Genomic DNA, 22720 nt, shown 5'->3' with positions numbered 1-22720 from the left:
ATTCGAATATTTCGAATAGTAAATTAGCGAGGGAATATTCGTACCGAACACTAATATATACTAGAGGAAAAAAGTTCCTGTGCATAGTAAAAAGTTGAATAAAATCATAATCGCAAGTTGTAAAATAATAAAATTTTCAGGAGACATGTGCCCAACCATTATGTTGAAAACTTTATCCTCGATATTGCAATCGCACGTGTTGTTCATGTGCCGCACGTGCACGACTCGTAACCTGATTTGCTGATCACGTGGTACAGGTGCACATGTCCTTGTTCATTTTGCAACGGAAAACGGTAGAGGACAAAACCACTGGCTAGAAAAACAACTTTGATTAATTCTAAACGGCGTTGACGTCATGCCACGCCTATCTGAATTTGAACGTCACTGCGCGGTCGGTATGCTCGAAACTGGAATGACGCATAACGAGGTCCAAGACGTTTTGGCGTGCATCGAAACACGATACAAAATTATTGGTGACGTTACCAACAGCAGGGCAACATCAGAGACAGACCACGTTCAGGTCGCCCGCGTGTGACGTCACAAGCACAGGACAACCATATTCGGGTAACACATCTTCTGAATCGATTTCGGGCGGCAACTTTGACAGCCAGAACCATCCCTGGGTTGAGAGTAATCAGTGCCAGGACAGTTCGCAACCGTTTATTGGAGTACAACATCAGGTCGCGACGCCCAGTAATACGTCCTATTCTGCTACGACGTCACCGAAATGCGCGTCTAGCATGGAGTAGACAGCACTTACGATTCACCCGTCGCGACTGGTCAGGTGTGCTATTCACCGACGAGTCCAGATTCCATTTGGACGGTAGTGACGGTCGAAATCGAGTCTACAGACGTGTTAACGAAATGGAGAGACGCCTACGTCTCCTGCCAAACCAGCCGTTGACCTTGAACCAACTGGGTCGTGACCTTCTTCAGGTCTGGAACATCCCACAAGGGTTTCTGAACCATCTGGTGTCATCAATGAGACGTCGTTGTCAGGCCTGTGTGCACGCACACGGTGGCCATACACGGCATTGACATTGTGAACTCACTTTCGACGCCACCCCTGTTCATGACCCCAGAGATTGGTAACGACAATGCCAGACATTTTTTTTTCTGGATTTGGTATTGATCGTAAATAGCAAATAAATAATTTGTCAAATAATTGTGTTGATTTACTTACAAATAAGAAATTCACACCACTTTTAGTAATGCACAGGAACTTTTTTCCACTACCTATTGGATCAGCCAATGATGTGTAAGATATATAAGATAGCCAGTAGCCGTAGTTTACTGTGCTCAGAGGTCTAATGCACAAAGCGAGACAACGACACTGTCTCGGACTATTTGCGAACTCCGAGACTTTCACGTGAATGTCGGAATGCATGAATGTAGACAAGCCAAATAAAAGACCTGCTACAACCCAGGCGTAAATACAATAGTCTGACAGCCGGTTACATTCAGTATAGCTGAAGTTACATTCACTGATGCGTTCTATATATAAGCCTACTTGCGAATAGGGTTAACTGAATTTATACCCATATTTATTATAAAAATTATAAAAAGGGCAATTTCAGTTTGTCGAAGGCAAATTATCTGAGCTCCATTTATCAAAAAGGGCATTTAAAACGGAAGGAAGGAAATGTTTTATTTAACGACGCACTCAACACATTTTATTTACGGTTACATGGCGTCGGACATATGATTAAGGACCACACAGATATTGAGGGAGGAAACCCGCTGTCGCCACTTCATGGGTTACTCTTTTCGATTAGCAGCAAGGGATCTCTTATATGCACCATCCCACAGACAGGATAGCACATACCACGGATTTTGATATACCAGTCGTGGTGCACTTGATGGGACGGGGGTGGGGGTGGGGGACAATCAGATTATGGATTTGAATAAATATTTGTGTTATTTATTTTTCATAATGTTCATAATGAAACTGATTTAATACGACCAGAGTTGATTACAATTTAAATTATGTTTATATATTCACATTAATATATGACCTCACATTTAATGTCCCCCCCCCCCCATTTACCATCTTCCGATGCCTATGTTTTACGAGTTGTTTCCAAATATATCTAACTAGCGAAAACCTATACAATTATTTTTTACTAAAATATATAAAAATATTAAAATGTGTTCGGTAATCTGTTATATAATTATTTTAAGTCATAGATATATAAGACGCGTGATGCCAATGTTATATGCTTTACTGTATATATAACGCATGTGTTGTTTTAATTGAGAGGGGGTATCCGATTGTCTTCGATGTTACGTAAAGGGGACATTTAAATTATTATTTTTTGGCGAATTACAGGTATGGTTTAATAGGCAAGCGCAAATCTAGGATTTTTAAATAGCGTGGCGCTTAATCCTGTGATGGATTTTAATTTTAAAACTTATCACATCACAATTATTCAAAACTATATTAAAATGTTACTGCGAAACACTAATTTCTCCGATTTTATAAAACAGTTAAATCTTCATATATGTTCACCTTAGTAATGATTTGTCCCACAGTGCCACGATATTAATTTCATTAGCAATACTCACCAAAACCCCCAAAATATATCAATAGAAAATATTTTAATGTTTATTGCAATAAAATATTTTCTATTGATATATTTAGAAATGTCTCGGGATTTCCTAGTTTATAAATAGAAATACAACAAACGCTGTGACTAACGTGCTAAAGTCTCGAACTTCGTTGTCGTAGTCACACGTCAAGTCCATGCTTTAAAAACTGGCGATGGCCAATGTCTTGACATATTCAGTCCGGGACTATGAGTTGTTGGAGACTTTCGGTTGTCTCGTTTCATGCATCAGACCCCAGGTGTGGTCAATAAGCGAATTGCATTATTTGCTTCTCAGATCAATTGTATTCCGGGTTCCAATCGATCTTGGCTCGCGGAAGTCCACGGTCGTAAAAACGTTGTGAAGGGTGGGTACACGCGGCATGCGGTTTCAGTTGGTTTGAACCACCTGTACTTGTTTTCATTCGCGTACTGATCTGACACCTGGCTGAGGTTGACGCTGGTGTTACAGAATGTGCAGTGTCATTCGGTGCTAGCGTGACTAGACAACATATAAAACACTATGTCGATGACGGGTAAGTGTATAAATACATTATTAGTGTGTGTGTGTGTGTGTGTGTGTGTGTGTGGTGTGTTTGTGTCTATCTCTGTGCGTTTTCTGTTGTCTCTTTGTCTCTGTCTCTCTCTGTCTCTGTCTGTCTCTCTGTCTCTGTCTGTCTCTCTGTCTCTCTCTCTCTCTCTCTCTCTCTGTCTGTCTGTCTGTCTGTCTCTCTCTCTCTCTCTCTCTCTCTCTCTCTCTCTCTCTCTCTCTCTCTCTCTCTCTCTCTCTCTCTCTCTCTCTCTCTCTCTCTCTCTGTGTGTGTGTGTGTGTGTGTGTGTGTGTGTGTGTGTGTGTGTGTGTGTATGTGTGTACGTACATGTGTGTGCATGCATACATACATATATACATACACATATATAAACATTCAAAATAAATGCTGATACATAATTATTCAATGTTCATATTAATACAAACAGGAGGCTTTAAACATATACTGTGTACATTTACGTCATAATCTGAGACAGAACGTCGATACCGGATCAGCCTGAGACCCTACCACTTACGACATATGTACGCCTCCCTGCATGTTATAGGTCAAAGTTAAAGTTTGTTTCGTTTAACGACACCTCTAGAGAACATTGATTGAGTAACCATCGGCTATAAGATGCCAAACATTTAGGTAATTCTAGCAGTCTTAGAGAAGAAACCCGCTAGAATTTTTTTTTTCATTAGTAGGAAGGGATCTTTTATATAATGCACCATCCCACAGACAGGATAGCACACACCACGGCTTTTGATATATCAGTCCTGGTGCAGTGGTTGAAATGAGAAATAGCCCAATGGGGCCATCTATGGGGGTCGATCCTAGACCGACCGCGCACCAGGCGAGCGCTTTACCACTGGGTTACGCTCCGCCTCCACGACAAAATATTGTTCCACAGACTTGTCAGTCAAACCCACATCAGCGGCCATCTTTACTTATAATCTGCCGCACCCGGTCCATGTATATTAAAAACAAGATACATGTACCTGCGTTGACCAGCCTTTTGCAGATAAAGGGTCACATTTTGATGCTTTCTTTGGTGGCTGTTTACTGTGTTTGTTCATATTCGTATGCGTAACGATACAGTAGCGTAGAACAATGTGTAGGATCTATGTATAGAAGTATATGTACATGTTGATACCACGTGTGATGACAAGACATTTTTGACGACACGAATCGATTAATAAATAACACGAGCTCTTTATCGTCGTCAGTCATGCGTGCTCATTCAGTACAAGGTGTATCTAACAACCTGCAAACGACATGCAAATGAAGCACATTGTCTGGGCGTGGGTCACTTTTGGCAGGCGTCCGTCAGTCGGGGAACTGGTCAAACATGGCTGTTGTAAACCTGTGATTTCGCCAGAAAGTTCTGTCCAAGACAGAGAAGCAGATATGGCATGCATTGTATTATTAACGACAAGCAAATGCTTTTCTAATGTTCCTGTATTATTTATTTATGAAACGTTAAGGGTCTATTCGTGCGACCATTTCACGTTTTGGCGAATGCACGTGAAACTCGGGGAAACGATTGGGGTAGTGATGGGGAATAGGGGTAACTTCGGCCTGGTAACTTCGGACCCGAGTAATCTCGACCAAGGTAATCTCGGACCCCATCGGCTTAGTTAAGTGGAATTCCGATGACATTTTTCTACTGGTCTCGACGGCGCAGTGCCTAAGCAAAAGTCGGTCTTACAAGGATGACAGGTACAGGGTTTGCATCCCGGTACCGGCTCCAGCCCAGAGTGAGTTCTTAAGGGCACAACGGGTAGATGTAAGGCCACTACACCCTCCTTTTTTCTCATTAACACTCTCAATAACATATATCTATTAACAATTAACCACTGAGGTGTGCCATAACAAGTGTGCTTGAACCTTAATTGAATATAAGAACGAACATAGTTGAAATGAAATACGTTTTTTCATTTTATGGCATATGCAGTTCAAACGTTCATTTCAATACGCATATTTCTCCAAAAGTATGGGACATATACCCAGTTGTACATATATTCTATTTCTAGTAAATAAAACAAGACGTTTCAATTTCATATATATCTTTATTTTCTAAACATTTTAAAATATTTTGTTAAGACAGTTTTTACCAGTTGTATTTAAAATCCAGTTTAATAGTACATACTCTAGATATATCTGAGGGACAATTATCATCATACTTTACGCGTCGTGAATACAAAATATATACTAACCAACTACTAGTGTGTGTGTGTGTGTGTGTGTATGTGTGTGCGTGTGTGTGTGTATCTATATATATATCTATATATATATATATATATATATATATATATATATATATATATATATATATATACAGTAGAATCTCATTGGCTCGAACGCCCAATGGTCGAACCTACCGGTATTCTCGAACCAAGAACAATGTCCCGATTTTTTCTCTCTATTAAACCCTTTTATTTTGGTGCTGATAGGTCGAATACCCCTAGGATCGAACAGAAGCTTTCTCTCGAACCAGTTTATTAGTCCGAACTGTAAAATTAAACATATATAGCTCGAACGACTAAGTCTATCCGAAGAAATACAAAAAATAATTTATATTTATTTACGAATTTTTCATTGACCCTTTCACGTCAGTCACAAAGTAAGTTAATATAAATTCGGAAGTGGAACGAATTAATCCTAGATCATATGCCGGCTTCTCATATTGTTTATTTAGCACCTATCGGTAATTATCTTTCTAGTACAGATAATAGTACTACGATAATCGTGATCTGAATGAATCTTGCATATATGTATATATATATATTCCAAACGTATATATCTATATATACATTGTGTATATATATATATATACATTGTGTATATATATATATATATATATATATATATATATATATATATATATATATATATATATTCCAAACGTAAAAGTAAAATCCTGAATAAATAAATGTTGCGTTTTTTTTAAATTTATATGCTTACATCAATAAACTAAAACAATTTGTGATAACATCAAATATTATATAAACGATTAAGCACTATTTTTATTAATCAGTAATCTAGGCATACAGTTTCTAAAAGTAAACTGAAAGTTCACAGATGTCAGAGAATTGTAGACCACATGTCTCATTCTACTGAACGGGTCCATTTAATTTGGAACATGAACGTAGAAGCTGCAGCGCACTACGTGAGCCTTCCACATATTCTCCCCAGTAGTTAAAGATTTTTCTTTGAAGATCCCGGTATTTTTTTTCTTGGTGACGTTTCAGTTTTGACTCGCTCACCAATCAAACTTGCAAGGGTACCAAGCAGGGTAATCAGCATATAAAATGGCATATGTGGGCGACCACGTTTATTTAGTCTGTTGTGCCACCCTTCAACATCATTATTTGTACGGATACTGAGTCCGTAGACGCTCCAAGATGATGGTGGCCAAACAGCGCTCGTGATCCAGGTATTGCCGACATATTCAAACAGGGACCGGCCTCGGTGGCGTCGTGGTAGGCCATCGGTCTACAGGCTGGTAGGTACTGGGTTCGGATCCCAGTCGAGGCATGGGATTTTTAATCCTGATACCGACTCCAAAGCCTGAGTGAGTGCTCCGCAAGGCTCAATGGGTAGGTGTAAACCACTTGCACCGACCAGTGATCCATAACTGGTTCAACAAAGGCCATGGTTTGTGCTATCCTGCCTGTGGGAAGATCCCTTGCTGCTAATCTTTCTTCTTTCTTTATTCAAACAGGGCTTTTAAATTACAGTTCACATACACTAAATGGCCTCTCAATGCATTTTCACCAATGGCTAAATTCGGATTGTTTGATAGGTATTAAAATGCTTATATGCCAAGGATTCAAACATGCTTAATGTGGGCATAACATCTGATTAAAATCAGGAACACCTACCGAATCAAACCATATTAAGAAGGGGACGGGGTATGAGCAGAATAAATGTTTAAAAGTTAATAAACAAAATATACACAACAAAATGTACAATGAATATATAATAATGTTTAATTAAATAAAAAAACTCATCTTAAAATAATAATATCAGGTTGTTTAACAACAAAGTTTCGTTTGCGTATAACCCAGATATAAGTTGCGTTCATTAATACGGAGGCCGAGATTACCGGTCCGAAATTACCTGGGATCGAGATTACTCGGGTCCGAAGTTACTAGGCCGAAGTTACCAAAGTCCGAAGTTACCACGTTCCGTGATGGGTATTTAAAACTGCAATGCTCGCAATGATGCCTCATTTCCATTTCGACGTAGACGAGTTACAAGATGCCAAGACTAAGCCTGCCGAATCGAAACAAAAGAAAGAAATGTTTTATTTAACGACGCACTCAACACATTTTATTTACGGTTATATGGCGTCAGACATATAATTAAGGACCACACAGATTTGGAGAGGAAACCCGCTGTCGTCACTACATGGGCTACTCTTTCCGATTAGCAGCAAGGGATCTTTTATTTGCGCTTCCCACAGGCAGGATAACACAAACCATGGCCTTTGTTGAACCAGTTATGGATCACTGGTCGGTGCAAGTGGTTTACACCCCACCCAATGAGCCTTGCGGAGCACTCACTCAGGGTTTGGAGTCGGTATCTGGATTTTTAAAAATCCCATGCCTCGACTGGGATCCGAACCCAGTACCTACCAGCCTGTAGACCGATGGCCTAACCACGGAATCGAAACATTGCAATAGGCCGCCTCCAGTTAGGTGAATCGCAATCAGCAGTCGCACGCCACATGAACGTCCATCAGAGCACCATTTCACGTCTTTGGGACGGGTACCAGCAGTTTCAATCAGCTGAAGACCGGCCCAGAAGTGGAAGACCTCTCATATCAACTGCAGCACAAGATCGCTACATCCGGGTTCTGCACTTGCGTCACAGAACTGCCACAGCAACGAACACTGCTGGACGCATACCTGGTTTGAAAAAGGTGTCTGCACAAACCATTCGGAACCGACTTCGAGAAGCTGGTTTACGGGCTAGAAGACCGTATGTTGGCCCCGTCCTGCGACGTCAACATCGACATTTACGTATTCGCTGGTGCACGAATGTACAGGGGTGGAACTTGGGGAAACTGGCGGCGAGTATGGTTCAGCTACGAGTCACGTTTCCTTCTACAGCGACGTGATGGACGACAACGTGTTTACAGACGACGCAATGAACGTTTTGCCAACAACTGTGTCGCCCAAGTCGACAGATTCGGTGGAGGGAGCCACATGTTTTAAGGCATTCGTAATTCACACGAAACATGTATACCCTCAGGATAATTCGGAATATTTTCAAATTATTTTCAAATCACTGGCATGATTCTGCAAGTAAGGTTTTGATTGGTGGACCTGAGCTCCAACTGGCTGCTGTTAGATCTACATGTAATAGTGGAGCTAATTTTAATTAGATTTTTGTAGCGCACGCCTGTCTTGGGCACAAGGCCGGCTCCTCCGTCCAGGACAGGAAAGGTGGGGTGAGGGGGGGGGGGGGGGTGAGAAGGAGGGACCGCCTGCACTTGCAGGTGCAAGTGAGAACCAGCAGCCCGACCTAGCCCGAGTACTCTGACTGTAAGAGAGCTAGACGGACATTTGGACATAAATACGCTCTCATTACAATCAGAGACCAAGCTATGTATTTTTTTGGCAATTCCCGACAACCAAAAAGTTGGCAAAGATTTCCGCTCTAATACCACAACAATCCTATGTTTGACGTCAAATACCTTTACATCGATCATTTTCGAGTTAACTGATACAAAAAAATCCACATATTAATCACTAATATACACACTACAGAAAGAAACCCGACAGCTAATGGCTAATGGTGCTATGGAATTTTGAATGGACCAAGAATTATGCCAAAAGAGAAAAAAAAGAGTAAAGTTTGTTTTATTTAACGACGCCACTAGAGCACATTGATTTTTGTATCTTATCATCGGCTATTGGACGTCAAACATATGGTCATTCTGACACTGTTTTTAAGAGGAAACCCGCTGTCGCCACATAGGCTACTCTTTTTACGACAGGCAGCAAGGGATCTTTTATTTGCGCTTCCCACAGGCAGGATAGCACAAACCATGGCCTTTGTTGAACCAGTTATGGATCACTGGTCGGTGCAAGTGGTTTACACCTACCCATTGAGCCTTGCGGAGCACTCACTCAGGGTTTGGAGTCGGTATCTGATTTAAAAATCCCATGCCTCGACTGGGATCCGAACCCAGTACCTATCAGCCTGTAGACCGATGGCCTACCACGACGCCACCGAGGCCGGTACCAAAAGAGAAAAGGTGCGCAAGTTTGATTGAGGAATTTGGGCGCAATTTTGAACGGTCGGTCAAAAAGAAAGTTCCGGAGCTGAGCTAATATAGGTTTTGTCATCAGTGAATCGAGAGTAGCTCGTTAATTAGACCTCTGTGATGCTGTGGTGTCTCCCTAGGTTGCCCATAGGGCCCTTAAAAAGGGCCTGGCCGCTTCTAGTCGTTGCGTGACAATCGGTAGGCAAGGCGCTGTCGTTCCGGGTTTTTTCCAAATCCTGTTGTTGTTGCAGTTAACGACGTCCTCCTCTTCAGTGTCACCAAGTACCAAGTAGACCACCAGCAACAAGTATTTGGGGGTGGGATAGGGTAGGCTGGTATTCTTTTGTCCAGCTTCCCCTGGGTGCAGTGCAATTGTGTACTCGGAGCCGGTATTCTTTTGTCCAGCTCCTTATTATAGTACGTGCTGGGCCATTAAATGGGGGCGGGTGCATTGCTATATTGGGAAGTACGAGAACGAGAACGAGAAAGAGATTTACGTGCACATTCAGAGCAAGCTGTTGTAGCACACGCCTATCCTGGTCACAGGGACCGGCCTTGGCCGGTTCCCTCTGTCCAGGACAGGAAAGAGTTGGGGGGAGGGTTGTAGAGAGGGAACGCCTGCACTGACAAGCAGTTGGTGACAGGCGGGGGGTAATTGGTGCTATGGAATTTTGAAAGTCCCGTAGGATTATGTCAAAGAGGAAGAGGTGCGCGTTTACATGAAGGAAGTTTGGCGCAATTTTGATGGTCGTTCTAATTGAAATAGTGAAGAGAGCCAATAGGTTTTGCTTTTAGTATTCCGAAAGTGGCTCGGAAGTGGAACTTGGGAAGTTGAAACTGCGGCTTTAATGAATGAATGAATGAATGAATGAATGAATGAATGAATGAATGTTTAACGACACCCCAGCACGAAAAATACATCGGCTATTGGGTGTCAAACTATAGTAATGCAAATAAATAAAGTGATGATCAACATTAATATAAAAATTCAAGACAAACAAAAACAGTGTAAAGAACGGTGCAAAAACACAAATATCACAGAATTTTACGGATACTGAATTTTACTCAAAACTTCAATTTTGTGCTGTATTGGCCATTCTCAAAGAGAATGTTACACCCCTGCACCACGGCGAGGTTACAGCACACGCAGGGGTACGGCTTTAAATACAGAGGCCTTTTTGTTGACATTCCGCGGATTCGGGACATTCCGTCAATCGTCGTTTGAGTTGAGTAAGTTTATTGACGTGCCTCTGTCCAAACATGGTTCAAGCACGTCTGTCCCATGTCCGCTATGTCCAGTCTCTGGCACAGCCAGTGGCTGAGCATGGGACGGAGTATTCGTTTGGACTATAACCAGCGTCCGAGACAGACAACCTGTGTGTGTGTGTGGGGGGGGGGGGGGGGGGGGGTGCCTTTATGAATTTGTTTTCATTTTCGTGCTCGTGTCCATATTCAAAGACGCTACCTGAAGTGGCGCAGCAAGGGGAGGGGTACGGGTTCCATACCCCCCAAATGAAACCTTTTTTCCCCACTGTATTAAATTTTATAAAATCATACATACATACATAGTGTGGGTTGCTCCGTGGTATGTAATGTGCTGTTATATCTGTGGGAAGATGCATATAAAATATTCCTTGCTGCTAATCGAAAAGTGTAACCCAAGGAGTGGCGGCAGCGTCTTTCCTCTCTCGTTATCTAGGTGTAGCTGGGAGGGGGCATGACTCTCCCAAACACACATCCCCCCCCCCCCCCATCACTTTTCATATTTGCCTGTCGTCCCATAACACGCATCAAAACTACGTGCCCACTCCCCAGCCCCTAACTAAGTGCATATGTTCGACACCATATAACCTGTAAATAAAAATGTTGTGCGTCGTTAACTAAAACTATGTTTTCCCTTCCTGCCTTTTTACGTTCGCGGTCCTCGAGTATACACCATGCCGAGGTGTTAACTCCTTATACAAGCACAGCTTTTCTTTCGTTTCTCGGAACACTGCTGCATATTATGTGCCTGTTTGCAAAATTTATCCAACCTGTTCTTCGACCGTTCGCTGTTGAGCTGCACACTAATATATTGCAACTAGCGCCACGACCGGTGTTTTCAAGTGTGGGTCAAAGGTGAATGCTGGTCTGATGCAATTGTCTGGCTATCGGCTAAATAAACAAGATATAAAAATAACGGTGTAGTCAGTACTACGGTACTGGTGGTTCGATCGAGTTGGATGCCGAGTGTCGGGTTTGTTTTCATACAAGGACCCCGTGAAGTGTTGGCCGTCTGGTTATAGTGTTCACAAACAGTGATAGCCACGTGTACTTGGCACGGTAGATTAAAGCAATGACAGTGCTACACAGCCCGTTGTCCCCGTACAGGTATGTAATTAGTACTAATTTACTGTCACAGAGCCGAACCCTTCCTGGAATAATTAGGGTGCGGTGTTGAGGTGGGGGGGGGGGGGATGTGATGGGGCGGGGGTCATAGTAAAAGAATAATAATGAAATGAATATGGGGATTTAGGTTTAAACTAAAAAGGTACTTTAAGGAGATGTTCGGGGGCAGCGGCCCCTTGCATCCATCACAAGGTATAACAGCCGTGCTGTCGTACGAAGTGACTGTTGGTAAATACTTCCTACATTGTTTTCATACACTATAAGTATGTGTACTGAGAACATGTATATAGCTATTAGGCTTAATTAAACTACAAGCCAATACTCTTCTTTTTAATTTACTTCGTCTGACAAGGCGGCACGTAGCTCAATGGTACAGCGCTCGCCTGATGCGCGATCGATCTAGGATCGATTCCCATTGAGCTATTTCTCGTTACAGCCAATGCTCCACAACTGGTGTAACAAAGGCCGTGGTATGTATTATCCTGTCTGTGGGATGGTACATATAAAAGATCCCTTGCTGCTAATCGAAAAGAGTAGCCCATGAAGTGGCGACATCGGGTTTCCTCTCTCAATATCTGTGTGGTCATTAACCATATGTCCGACGCCATATGACCGTAAATAAAATGTGTTGAGTGCGTCGTTAAATAAAACATTTCCTTTCGTCTGACAAAACCATATATTATTTCTGTTTTTATTTTTCAACATTTTTATATTTTATATGTTAAATGCATGAATGCGTACATGCTTATATCATTTATAAGACTTGTGTCAGTTTGTTGATTTGGGAAGAAGACAACAATTGCCTTCATAAATATACCCATAAGTGTCCTTATTGTTGAGGCAGAATGCACTCCACCTGTATAGCTGTCTCATTGTACAACCTTATGATGCATAGTTTAACACTGAATTGTCAACAAATAAAGCCAGATACATTTAATGCAAAGATGCACGAATATCCTTTATTTGTAGTAGGTGTGTGAGGTACAAGAATGATCAGGAGTGGACAAAACAACAGCAACCCATTGGGTTATATGCAAGACGATACATCACCAGTCACTTCAGTGTTGGTTGGGCTATTTATGCTATAGTTTAAGTAAGAGTAGTGTTAGCCAATATTTCATATTTAACTTGACACTACAGAAGTCAGAATATAAGAACTCTGCAGAAAGAATGTATTTGCATTTGCACAGGTCAGCTATTGAACAAACATAACTGGCATCCCAGGTTTGAATTCGGCGGGGGATATGTTTGGTTTGTTAATGTTTACAATTTATTGTTATTTACTTAGGTGACACTTTTATATGCCAGGTAGAGAACACATTCATTAGGATATATACCACCAAATCAAATTGAAAAGATGTCATTAGTAATAAACATAATTGTGCATACAGCTGCTATATGTATAACCATTATTTTAATCAACATGTTACCATAAATATTAATACAGTGCACCATATCATCTGACCCTTAAAATTATTTATATAGCAGGACACATCTCTGACTTCTGACTGTCCTACTTCCACATAAAAAAGTTAATCCTAATTTTAGTGGCACTCTGTAAATGTTACAAATACAGTATATAGTAATTAACTGGTACACTGATACTAGCTAAAATCAAATGTACCTGTGTTTATTAAAATAACTGAAAACAAGTATGTGTCTATCAGTAATTATTAGTATAAAATATTAAATAAATGTGATGACAACTGTGTTTTATACTGGTAGCTGATATACTGACAGTGTGGCCACTAAGTTATCCTGTCGTCGGCTATGTTACTAAAGTGTCACGAATTTGCAGTAGGACTGCACTTTAAATATATATTATTCAGTATGCACATGTAGGAGACGTATTAACAGTAACATTTTAGCAGTAACTCAAGCTTTTGTTTTAGGTTTTGGTATACTTAACCTACTGTGTTGTATAATGGTCAAACTCATTCAGTATATTGGTGGTTTACTACATTGGTAACCTTGCAGAAATATAATAAAGGTACGACTGGCTCACGTTTCCAAAATTGGAAATAAATTAGAAATATGTTACATCTGATAAAAACATGCTTCTCATTACTGGCAGGGATTAATAAATAGGGACACAAAGTAAATCCTAAATAATGTCTATAGTTTCAACTGCATAATATATAAAATGATTTCAACACTAGACACTATCCAGAATAAAATGGTTATGAATGTAAAATAATACTACCTGTATATAAAGGCTCCACGAGTCTAAAACTATTGGACTCCGAGTACCCGAGTACCCGACACTTACACTAAATGACAATGAGATTAAGGAATAAAGTAAAATAGCTGACTGAGTTCGAAGACGCAAAGCAAAATTTCGGAGGTATGCTCCCCTATACAATTTTGACAACTAGATGTCCTTAAATACAATTTCCTGCCTTCTACAAGTAAAATTCACCTCCGCTTTGAGATTTACTACCAATAATATGTTTGATTCCATATTATTCCACCCGTCCAGCCCCCCCCCCCCCCCCCCCCCCCGTGTTCCGCCGTGCCTTCCCCAACGTTAAATGTCTCATGGTCTAAGCATCGATTGTACAGACTATCGCACTTTAGATAAGTTTCTATAATATTTCGTGCACCTCCTGCTACAATTGTAATTTACGAAAACGATACCTTAACGTGGAAAAACTTGATTTATTTTTAGTTATCATAGTCACGAAGTATGTTAACCGATGGGCAATGCATGCTATTGTCAGTGTTCACTGATAACTTGAACTTGATCTTCAAATGTGATGTAGCCAGCCGCTGTTAAAGTATACTACACGGCAGAACAAGGGGCGCGCGTTTTTAAATTGCCCCCCTGGAATACTCTCGTCAGACGGCTATAAAAAGGTAGTGCAAAAAGGTATTTCTTTTTAGAGAAAATTTACAAAAGCAGTAAATGCGAATTTCGAAGATAATTCGAAAACGTTAAAGTTTGTTTTTGTTTAACGAAACCTCTAGAGCTAATTGATTTTAACAACCAAAAAACCCCCGAATTATTAAGGCTATTAAATGTTGTTTTTGTGAGAAGGTGGTCTTAAGAGAAGACCTTTACATGTATTTACACACGGAAAACTATCTGATGAAAGATGGTTGTCATACAACGTGCTTACTTTCCTGTCCTGGGCCCCGTTCCACGAAGCGATCTTAGCTCTAAGATCACCCTAAATGCAATGCTGCCTGGTGTCTAGCGCATAAAAGGCCATGGCCTGTTTATAAAAAGTGCATATTGAAGATCCCTTGTTTGTATTATTGGAAGGAGCTACCAAAGCGGTGATAGCAAGTTTCCTGTATTTCTCTTATTCGACATGTTGAACGTGCCCATATATCACTAGGGTTTCGAACACGCCCATCCCGAGTGCGACCTTCCGATAAGATAAGTGGCCTGACTCGGGATGGAGGGGGGGGGGGGGGGGGGGGGGGGGGGGGGGGGGGTGGGGTGGGGGGGGGTGAAAATGGGCAGAATTTTGAAAATAGCAATTAGTAAAAAAGTTAATAGAATAAAAATAAAAAATAAAAAGTTACAAGCCAAAAATAAAAATAATTGACTGCTCGGCCGAATAATTATATAATTTGGAGCATTTTAGAAGGACAGTCCAAAATTAAATAAGAGAAAGAAGAGAGGATCGGACTATTTAATAATATTTAAAAAAAAGAAGTAATTTCGACATAAAATTTTGAACGCAGATCTAAAAGCTTAAAGTCCGATCGATATGTCCACGCGAGTGGCCTCATTAAGGCCGTTTGGGTGCACAGCTTAAAGGGACGAGATGGGTTGCATCCCGTCAAGAAAACCCCTAGATTGACAGTCGATAGACGTTGAAGGTGTAGTGCTGTGCTGAAATACAGATCTTGGGAAGCCGAATCCGTCTGAACGAGAGAGAGAGTATCAGATTAGGGTATAGTCCAGTCGTCATGGGTTGGTATAGTGGTGCGGACGGGCCCGACTCCGGAGGATACGAGATGGTATCACTATAAAGCAAGATAAAGTCTAGAAAAAGAGTAGTAGGGGCCGACCCTGCTTCCTATTTCTTCTTAGAGTGGGGTGGTCAATCTTCCAGTGCTGCTAGGACAGGCTCGGACATGTAGAGACTAAACGCGAACAACCGTTGAAACAACATGTTAGACGACTACTAGCGGTAGTTTAAAACGTGTTGAGGCTTTGTTAAACACTTACCTTTTGTGACACCCAATAGCCAATGTGTATGTTTGTGTTGGGGTGTCGTTAAACATCCATTCAATCATTCATTCATTCATTGTTAAACACATATTTCTTTTTTTACAACTGTAATTTGTACCAATTGGTAACATATATGCATGGTCGTACTAGCATTCCTGAGTACGAAGACTTTGTTAACCTATTTACAAGTTCATAACATAAAATTGAATTATTTCTTCCGGTTTTTTTAATAATTTTACAGATAACATCACATAGCATCAAAGAACCGCCATCTATCTGAAGTGTACCAGACGTGGTTTACGCAGGGTTAAAATTCAAAATGGCCCAAGTGACGCTGAATGACAAACTGGGTTTTGTAGACAGCAGCAGGTCTGAGTTGCCACCGAGGAAACCTCCGTCCATGAAGAAGCCATTCCGCCAGTCTCTCGTCGTGTCCTTCTCCTTCATGTTCGTCTTCGCAGCCTACCTCTCCATCCAGAACCTGCAGAGCAGTCTTAACCACGAGCAAGGACTCGGGGTTACCTCCCTTGCCTGCCTGTACGGCGCCATCATCCTCTCGGGAACTCTGTCGCCGTCTGTCATTCGGCTCATTGGCGCCAAAAGGTCTCTAGTCTTAGCGTGGATATGTCACATACTGTACACCGCCACCAACTTCTACCCGCACTGGCTGACCCTGATCCCGTCGTCCATCCTGCTGGGTTTCAGTTCGGGGCCGATGTGGACCTCGCAGGGCCTGTACCTGACGTCGTGTGGCGAGGCGTACGCCTTCGACCAAGGCAAGAGTCTCTACGGCATCCTCAGCACGCTCAACAGCATATTCTTCACGTGCTACGAATCCACAGATCTGTTCGGAAACATAATCTCGTCGGTGATTCTCACCCGGAGTTCGTACAACGAAACGTTTTTTAATTCCTCCCGAACGTGCGGTGCTCTGAGCAGTCCGGACGTTTCTTCTAACGCCACAATGGCGGTTACAGATCCAGTCAAACATATAGTGTACACCTTGCTGAGTGTGTTTCTCGTCTTTGATATTGCCGGACTCGCGCTGACAGCCGTGTATCTGAAGCCCCTCGAGAAGCGAGGGGAGGTGGAAGACAGGAAGGGGTTGTTACAGTCTGTTGTTTCCTGTTTCACGGCTCTAAAAGACATCCGTCTGCTTCTAGTCATTCCTTTGTTTATGGCGACGGCAATGAGTCAAGGAATTCTGTTCACAGCATACACTAAAGTGAGTACAATGTTAGCCATTTTGTACCACAGTAAGCAAACAAATTCAAAACACACACACACGCAAAAACACACACGCATACATACATACACACACACAGAGAGAGAGAGAGAGAGAGAGAGAGAGAGAGAGAGAGAGACAGACAGACAGACAGACCCCATAGGAACGGTATCTGAAGTGGGGAAGCACAAGCTCTAATGGGGATGGGATGAATTATCTCTTATTTATACAGAGTACAAAACCGTACATTTCGTCTTCGTGTGATCCCCCCACCCGCCCCTCGGAATTAACGAGCCTGTACACGGACACAGATATATACAATATGTATATATGTATTGAAGAAATAATTTTAAAAACTACATATTTGGGTTGCGTTACAGCAAACAGTATTAACCTTTTTTAAAATCTATTTCTTCAGTCTTACATTAGCTGCGCTCTTGGCATCTACAACGTGGGCTACATCATGGCGTCTCACGGACTTGTGACTGCCATCACGGCGCTGCTGATGGGGCGAGTTGCCAAGTACACGGGCCGGATCGTGCAGTTGGTCGTAGCCGTCGCCCTGAACATGGGGATGCTGTTGATGATGTTGTTCTGGAACCCCCTCAATCAGCCATACGCCATGTTCTTCATAATCCCTGTTGGCTATGGAATGTCGGAAGGAATCCTGAGAATGCAGTTCAACTGTAAGTATCAAGAGTCAGATTTTGTTTTAAGCTGGGATCTTTTCTATTGTTAAACATTTAAAACAGTCCGTAGCTCAGTAGCATAGGTGTTTATAAGGAGTGTCGGTCTAGGCTCGATCCCCGTCCACTGGACTATTTCTTGTTCCTGCCAGTGCACAAAGGCCACGGTGTGTGCTATCCTGTCTGTGGGATGGTGCATATAAAAGATCCCTTCCTACTAATGGAAAAAGACAGCTAGTTACCTCTCTAAGACCTTACGTCGTTAAACAAAGTCAAATGAGTGTGCTCCAGTGGTGTCTTGAAAGAAAACAAACTATTAAAAAACATCGCCCCACACACACCTCCCTCCACCCCTGCCATTCTCGAGCGTTGAAATATGTTAAAATGTCTATAACAATGCAGGTGTACATAGTTATGTTCTTTTTAACCATTTTCCAGCTTTCATTGGCATGGTGTTCTTCAAAGCAGCCGATTCTGCCTTTGCCAACTACCACACTTGGAATGCTGTTGCGTTCACCTTGACCTTCACGGCGGGCATGTTCCTAACTCTGACGACACTTCTCTATATTGCCATTGGTCTAATGGCGCTGGGATTTACAGGATACATCATTACTGAGCTGTTAATTCGCAAGCAGACGACAAGTGAAACAAGGGTACCTTGAATAGGCCATGAACGAGAAAATGTATTAAAACAACGAACATATATGATATGTTGATATATAGTATATATTGTAGCTTTGGTCAATCCCAAAATTAGGGTCTGGGAGCATTGTCATAAAAAACATGTAATACTTAATCAATCTGATTGGCTGCACCGGTCGACTGGTTATGGCACAACCGTCATTATTATTTATGTAGCGCTCATGAATAATCATTTCAACTTATTTTCTTGCTTATATCCAATTAAGGATACACACCTCAGCTAGCTGGGCTATGAGCATGTCTGTCCATAACAATGGGTTAGTTGTTAGTGAATAATTTGATTGGTTATCCTTTCTTGTCACATTTATTTAAGGTTGGGAAGGGGAGTGGCATTCCAGTTTTTTTGTTTGATTGATTGATTGATTGATTGATTGATTGATTGATTCATTCATTCATTCATTCATTTATACTTATTTATTGTGCTTTTTTCCCATTAAGGTTCAAGCACACTGTCCTGGGAACACACCTCAGCTATCTGAGCTGTATGTCCATGACTGTGGGTCAGTGGTTAGGTGTTAGTGTTAGTGAGAAAGAGAAGTTGATGTAGCGGGCTTACACCTACCTATTCAGTCTTTAAAACTCGCTCTGGGTTGGAGCTGGTACCGGGCTGCGAACCCAGTACTTATGTCGGATGGCTTAACCACTACACCACCGAAGCCGGTAAGATAAAGTGTGATTTCCTGCTCTCTTGGGGGCGATCATACGAATATCTTATACCGGGACAATAAGCGACTGTCACCCTATTGTATGGCGACAAAGAAAAGAAGAGGAGAATTAGGAAGAGGAAACGGCGGCCCGGGGGTGGTCTTTTGTTTAACAACACCACTAGAGGACTTTGATTAATCATTGGCTATTGGATGTCAAGCATTTGGTAATTCTGACATAGAATCTTAGAGACCGCCAGTTTCTATTCACACCACGGGGCGGGACGTAGCCCAGTGGTAAAGCGCCTGGTTGATGCGCGGTCGGTTTAGGATCGATTCCCGTCAGTGGACCCATTGGGCTATTTCTAGTTCCAGCTAGAAATAGCTTCGGACTTTAACTGGTATATCAAAGGCCATAGTATGTGCTATTGTGCCTGTGGGATGGTGCATATTGAAGATCCCTTGCTACTAATGGAAAAATGTAGCGAGTTTCCTCTCTAAGACTATATGTCAAAATTACAAAATGTTTGACATACAGTTGCCGATGATTAATAAATCAATGTGCTCTATAGGTGTCGATAAACAAAACAAACTAACGAACTATCCTCCGTTGTCCCCGAGAGCTCCCGTCCGCACCGATCGTGAGCTCTGGGTAGACATGGCCCCGTCTCCGTTGGTCTTGCTGCTACAGGGCTCTCGCGTCTTCAAGCCGAATGCACCCACGCCATGGGAGGTGGCCCTTGGGAAGATTCGGCCGAAGTATCACACCAACATCACACAGGAGAGTCACAGCTGGACCACCTCCCCATACGCCCGGAATCTGACAGATGGCCTTACGACAGAACCAACCTTCAGGACTCCATTCCACGAAGCGATCTTAGCACCAAGATCACCGTAACTGCATAAGGTAGTTACGCACTTAAGGTGATCTTAGGGCTAAGATCGCTTCGTGGAACGGGCTCAACACCCCTTTTACTGCTAGCACATTCAGAACCCGGCGTAAAACCATGTGTGATAGAGACTGTTCGTTGGGGAGACGTCTACTGGCAAGCCGTTCCAGACATCATTATGGATAGTTACACCATCCACTAACTGTTGAAAATCGTACTCTGAGTAGAATATCACCCGAGTAGAGCCAGCAACATCGACCAAGTGCTGCTGAGCTTGGTTCTCATTGAGAAGATCTCGTCACCGTAGCACGAACCTCTTCTGGGATCTTTTTTCTCCGTGTCTGGCAGGACATTTCGGACTTTAAACTATTTAGCCAACTGTTCTAAACTTAGGGTTAGTATCAGGGTTTGTTTTGTTTTTGTTATGTTTTTTTTGTTCCAATCACCTTCAAATCTTCGGCTGAGCACTCAAAGTTTATTTTTTTGGCCTCTAACTTTTGCTCTGAACATCGCAGGTTTTCAGGTTTCAGGATTCAGGTTACCAAATACCCATTCCAAATTCCGTCCACCTCAGTCTCGCCTCCCCCTTCTTCCCGGGACTGAGTCAGAGGATATTTTTATGTTTAACTTTTTTACTTTGGAGAATCCGAGGAATCCCCCCCCCCCCCCCCCCCCCCCCCCCCCCCCATACACACACACCTAAATACGGTTTTGCAATGCCTTGCGGTTCGTAGCCCAGTGGTAAAGAGCTCTTCTAGACCTGGTACGTTATCGGTCTAGGATTGACACCATCAGTAGTCAGTTGGATTATTTCTCGTTCCATCCAATTCTCCGCAAATGATGTTACAAATGTCGTGGTATGTACTATCCTTTCTTTGGGATGCTGTATATAAAAGATCCCTTGTTGCTAATCCAGTAGTACAAACTTAGTTTTATGCCAAATAATCGGGGAAATACGAACAAATATAATTGGAGTTACTGCAAACATTATCACGATCAGAAACGCATCAGATATACCGACATTAATAATTTCTGGACAAGAAAATGCCTTTAATATGTAAATGTAGTTGTATAAAGTAGTTTATTGATGGAACACAGCGTAACAAGAACAGACAAATCTGGGTAGTCTCTTTAAATGAGTAAAGAAGACACGGGTTATGTTTTTCTCGGTAGTAAAAAACTGTTGTTGTTTGTTTGTTTGTATATTTGTTTGTTTGTTATAATGTATAGTAAGATCCAGTCGAATTAATAATGATTTATATAAGTCACATTGATTATGAAGTAAATGACGAAAGGCCTATTATTTTCTAAATAAAATATTTTTGACATACATGGATATTTGGTTTTTATATATGCTTCGATAAATTTCAAAAATACATTCTTATAGGCACACACACACACACACACACACACACACACACACACAAACGTACACCTACACATAAAACACACACAGACGCCTACACACACACAACACACACACACGCACACACACACACACACACACACACACTTGAAACGAACATACTTGAAAAGAAAATTGCTAGCCAACAGAGCATTAAACATTTTAAAAATTATTATTAATAAAGACATTCCAAGAGGAAACCCGACACCCCTATTCGAAACACAGTCGCCTTTTGATGGGGTGTCGAGTTTCTTCCTGTAACGTTTGTGCCAGTCTCTAAGTAAGTTGAATGAGTAAACTCGAAATGGACAGACTTGCAGAACTGCATTAGAAATCGCTACAAGTCCCTGTGGATTAAACTAAAGGTCTGTGAGATTTAGGAAGATGTGTGTATTTTAGACACAGTATGTATATATATATATATATATATATATATATATATGTGTGTGTGTGTGTGTGTGTATGTATGTATGTATGTATGTATGTATGTATGTATATAGCCAGCATGATTTTTAAGCTTCAACCATACAATATGATCTTTGATTTTACGTTTGTCGTTATGTAATAATCAGATTATCTCTTTTTGTTTTTAAACAACTGGCCCTTGAGAACGTTTGATTTGATTTCTGCCTCAATAAACTTGTTTCCAGAAATAAAAATGGTTCCTCCTACACTGAAGATTAACGTATAACTTTATAATATTCTGTCTTTGTTTGTGACATTCATAACACGCGTTCATTAAATTAACCGAGACAGGCTGTACTGAAACTATTACACCACTGAATCTGTTGGAATAAACGTTCTCGAATAACTCGACAAACATGTAATATACTCCCGTCTTGATAATCCACATAGTCCAGCGGCTAAGGTCCAAAATTTGAGTGCATCGTTCACTTTTTCAGGAAAGCGTGAAACTTGACATAAGTGTTCTATGACAAGGTGGGATCAGTTTAAAAACAGGACACAATTAATTAACTCACTCTGGTGGCGGCCATTTTTAATTTCAAAATGGCCGCCATCAGCCTCATTTATATTGAAAATCTCGCATTCTAAGGCAGATAGAACCATGATTCCAAAGCCTATACCCATGTTTTAAGGATCTGTAAATTTACTGATGCATCTAAAAGTAGGTCAAACGTCCGCCATATTGAATTTAAAGATGGCCGCCATATATAACACTTTTTAAATAATATTATAAA

At 41.5% G+C, this 22720-nt stretch overlaps 1 protein-coding gene across 2 annotated transcripts; it reads left to right on the top strand.

Annotated features, from left to right (window-relative positions):
• Positions 1–2738: 2738 nt before the first annotated feature.
• Positions 2739–21446, top strand: LOC121368288 (protein unc-93 homolog A-like). Of its 2 annotated transcripts, none has more exons than XM_041492953.1 (4): positions 2739–3121; positions 16211–17194; positions 17613–17880; positions 18319–21446. In XM_041492953.1, exons 2-4 carry the CDS (start codon positions 16289–16291, stop codon positions 18540–18542), a joined length of 1398 nt encoding a protein of 465 aa, XP_041348887.1. In that variant the 5' UTR covers positions 2739–3121; positions 16211–16288; the 3' UTR covers positions 18543–21446. The 2 variants fall into 2 exon arrangements, with proteins under 2 accessions (XP_041348887.1, XP_041348888.1); XM_041492954.1 differs by lacking the exon at positions 2739–3121 and adding an exon at positions 10821–11765.
• The last annotated feature ends 1274 nt before the right edge of the window (positions 21447–22720 follow it).

The sequence above is a fragment of the Gigantopelta aegis genome, chromosome 3, assembly GCF_016097555.1.
Source record: "Gigantopelta aegis isolate Gae_Host chromosome 3, Gae_host_genome, whole genome shotgun sequence".
Lineage (NCBI taxonomy): Eukaryota > Metazoa > Mollusca > Gastropoda > Neomphalida > Peltospiridae > Gigantopelta > Gigantopelta aegis.
The sequence above is the reverse complement of the archived record's forward strand: the minus strand, read 5'-3'. Positions and strand labels throughout refer to the sequence as shown.

Excerpts from the sequence above, each read along its gene's own strand:
- LOC121368288 (XM_041492953.1), top strand. The coding sequence starts at position 16,289 with ATGGCCCAAGTGACGCTGAATGACAAACTGGGTTTTGTAGACAGCAGC. Across the intron at positions 17,195-17,612 it reads TGTTCACAGCATACACTAAA|TCTTACATTAGCTGCGCTCT; the intron begins GTGAGTACAATG and ends CTATTTCTTCAG. Across the intron at positions 17,881-18,318 it reads CCTGAGAATGCAGTTCAACT|CTTTCATTGGCATGGTGTTC; the intron begins GTAAGTATCAAG and ends ACCATTTTCCAG.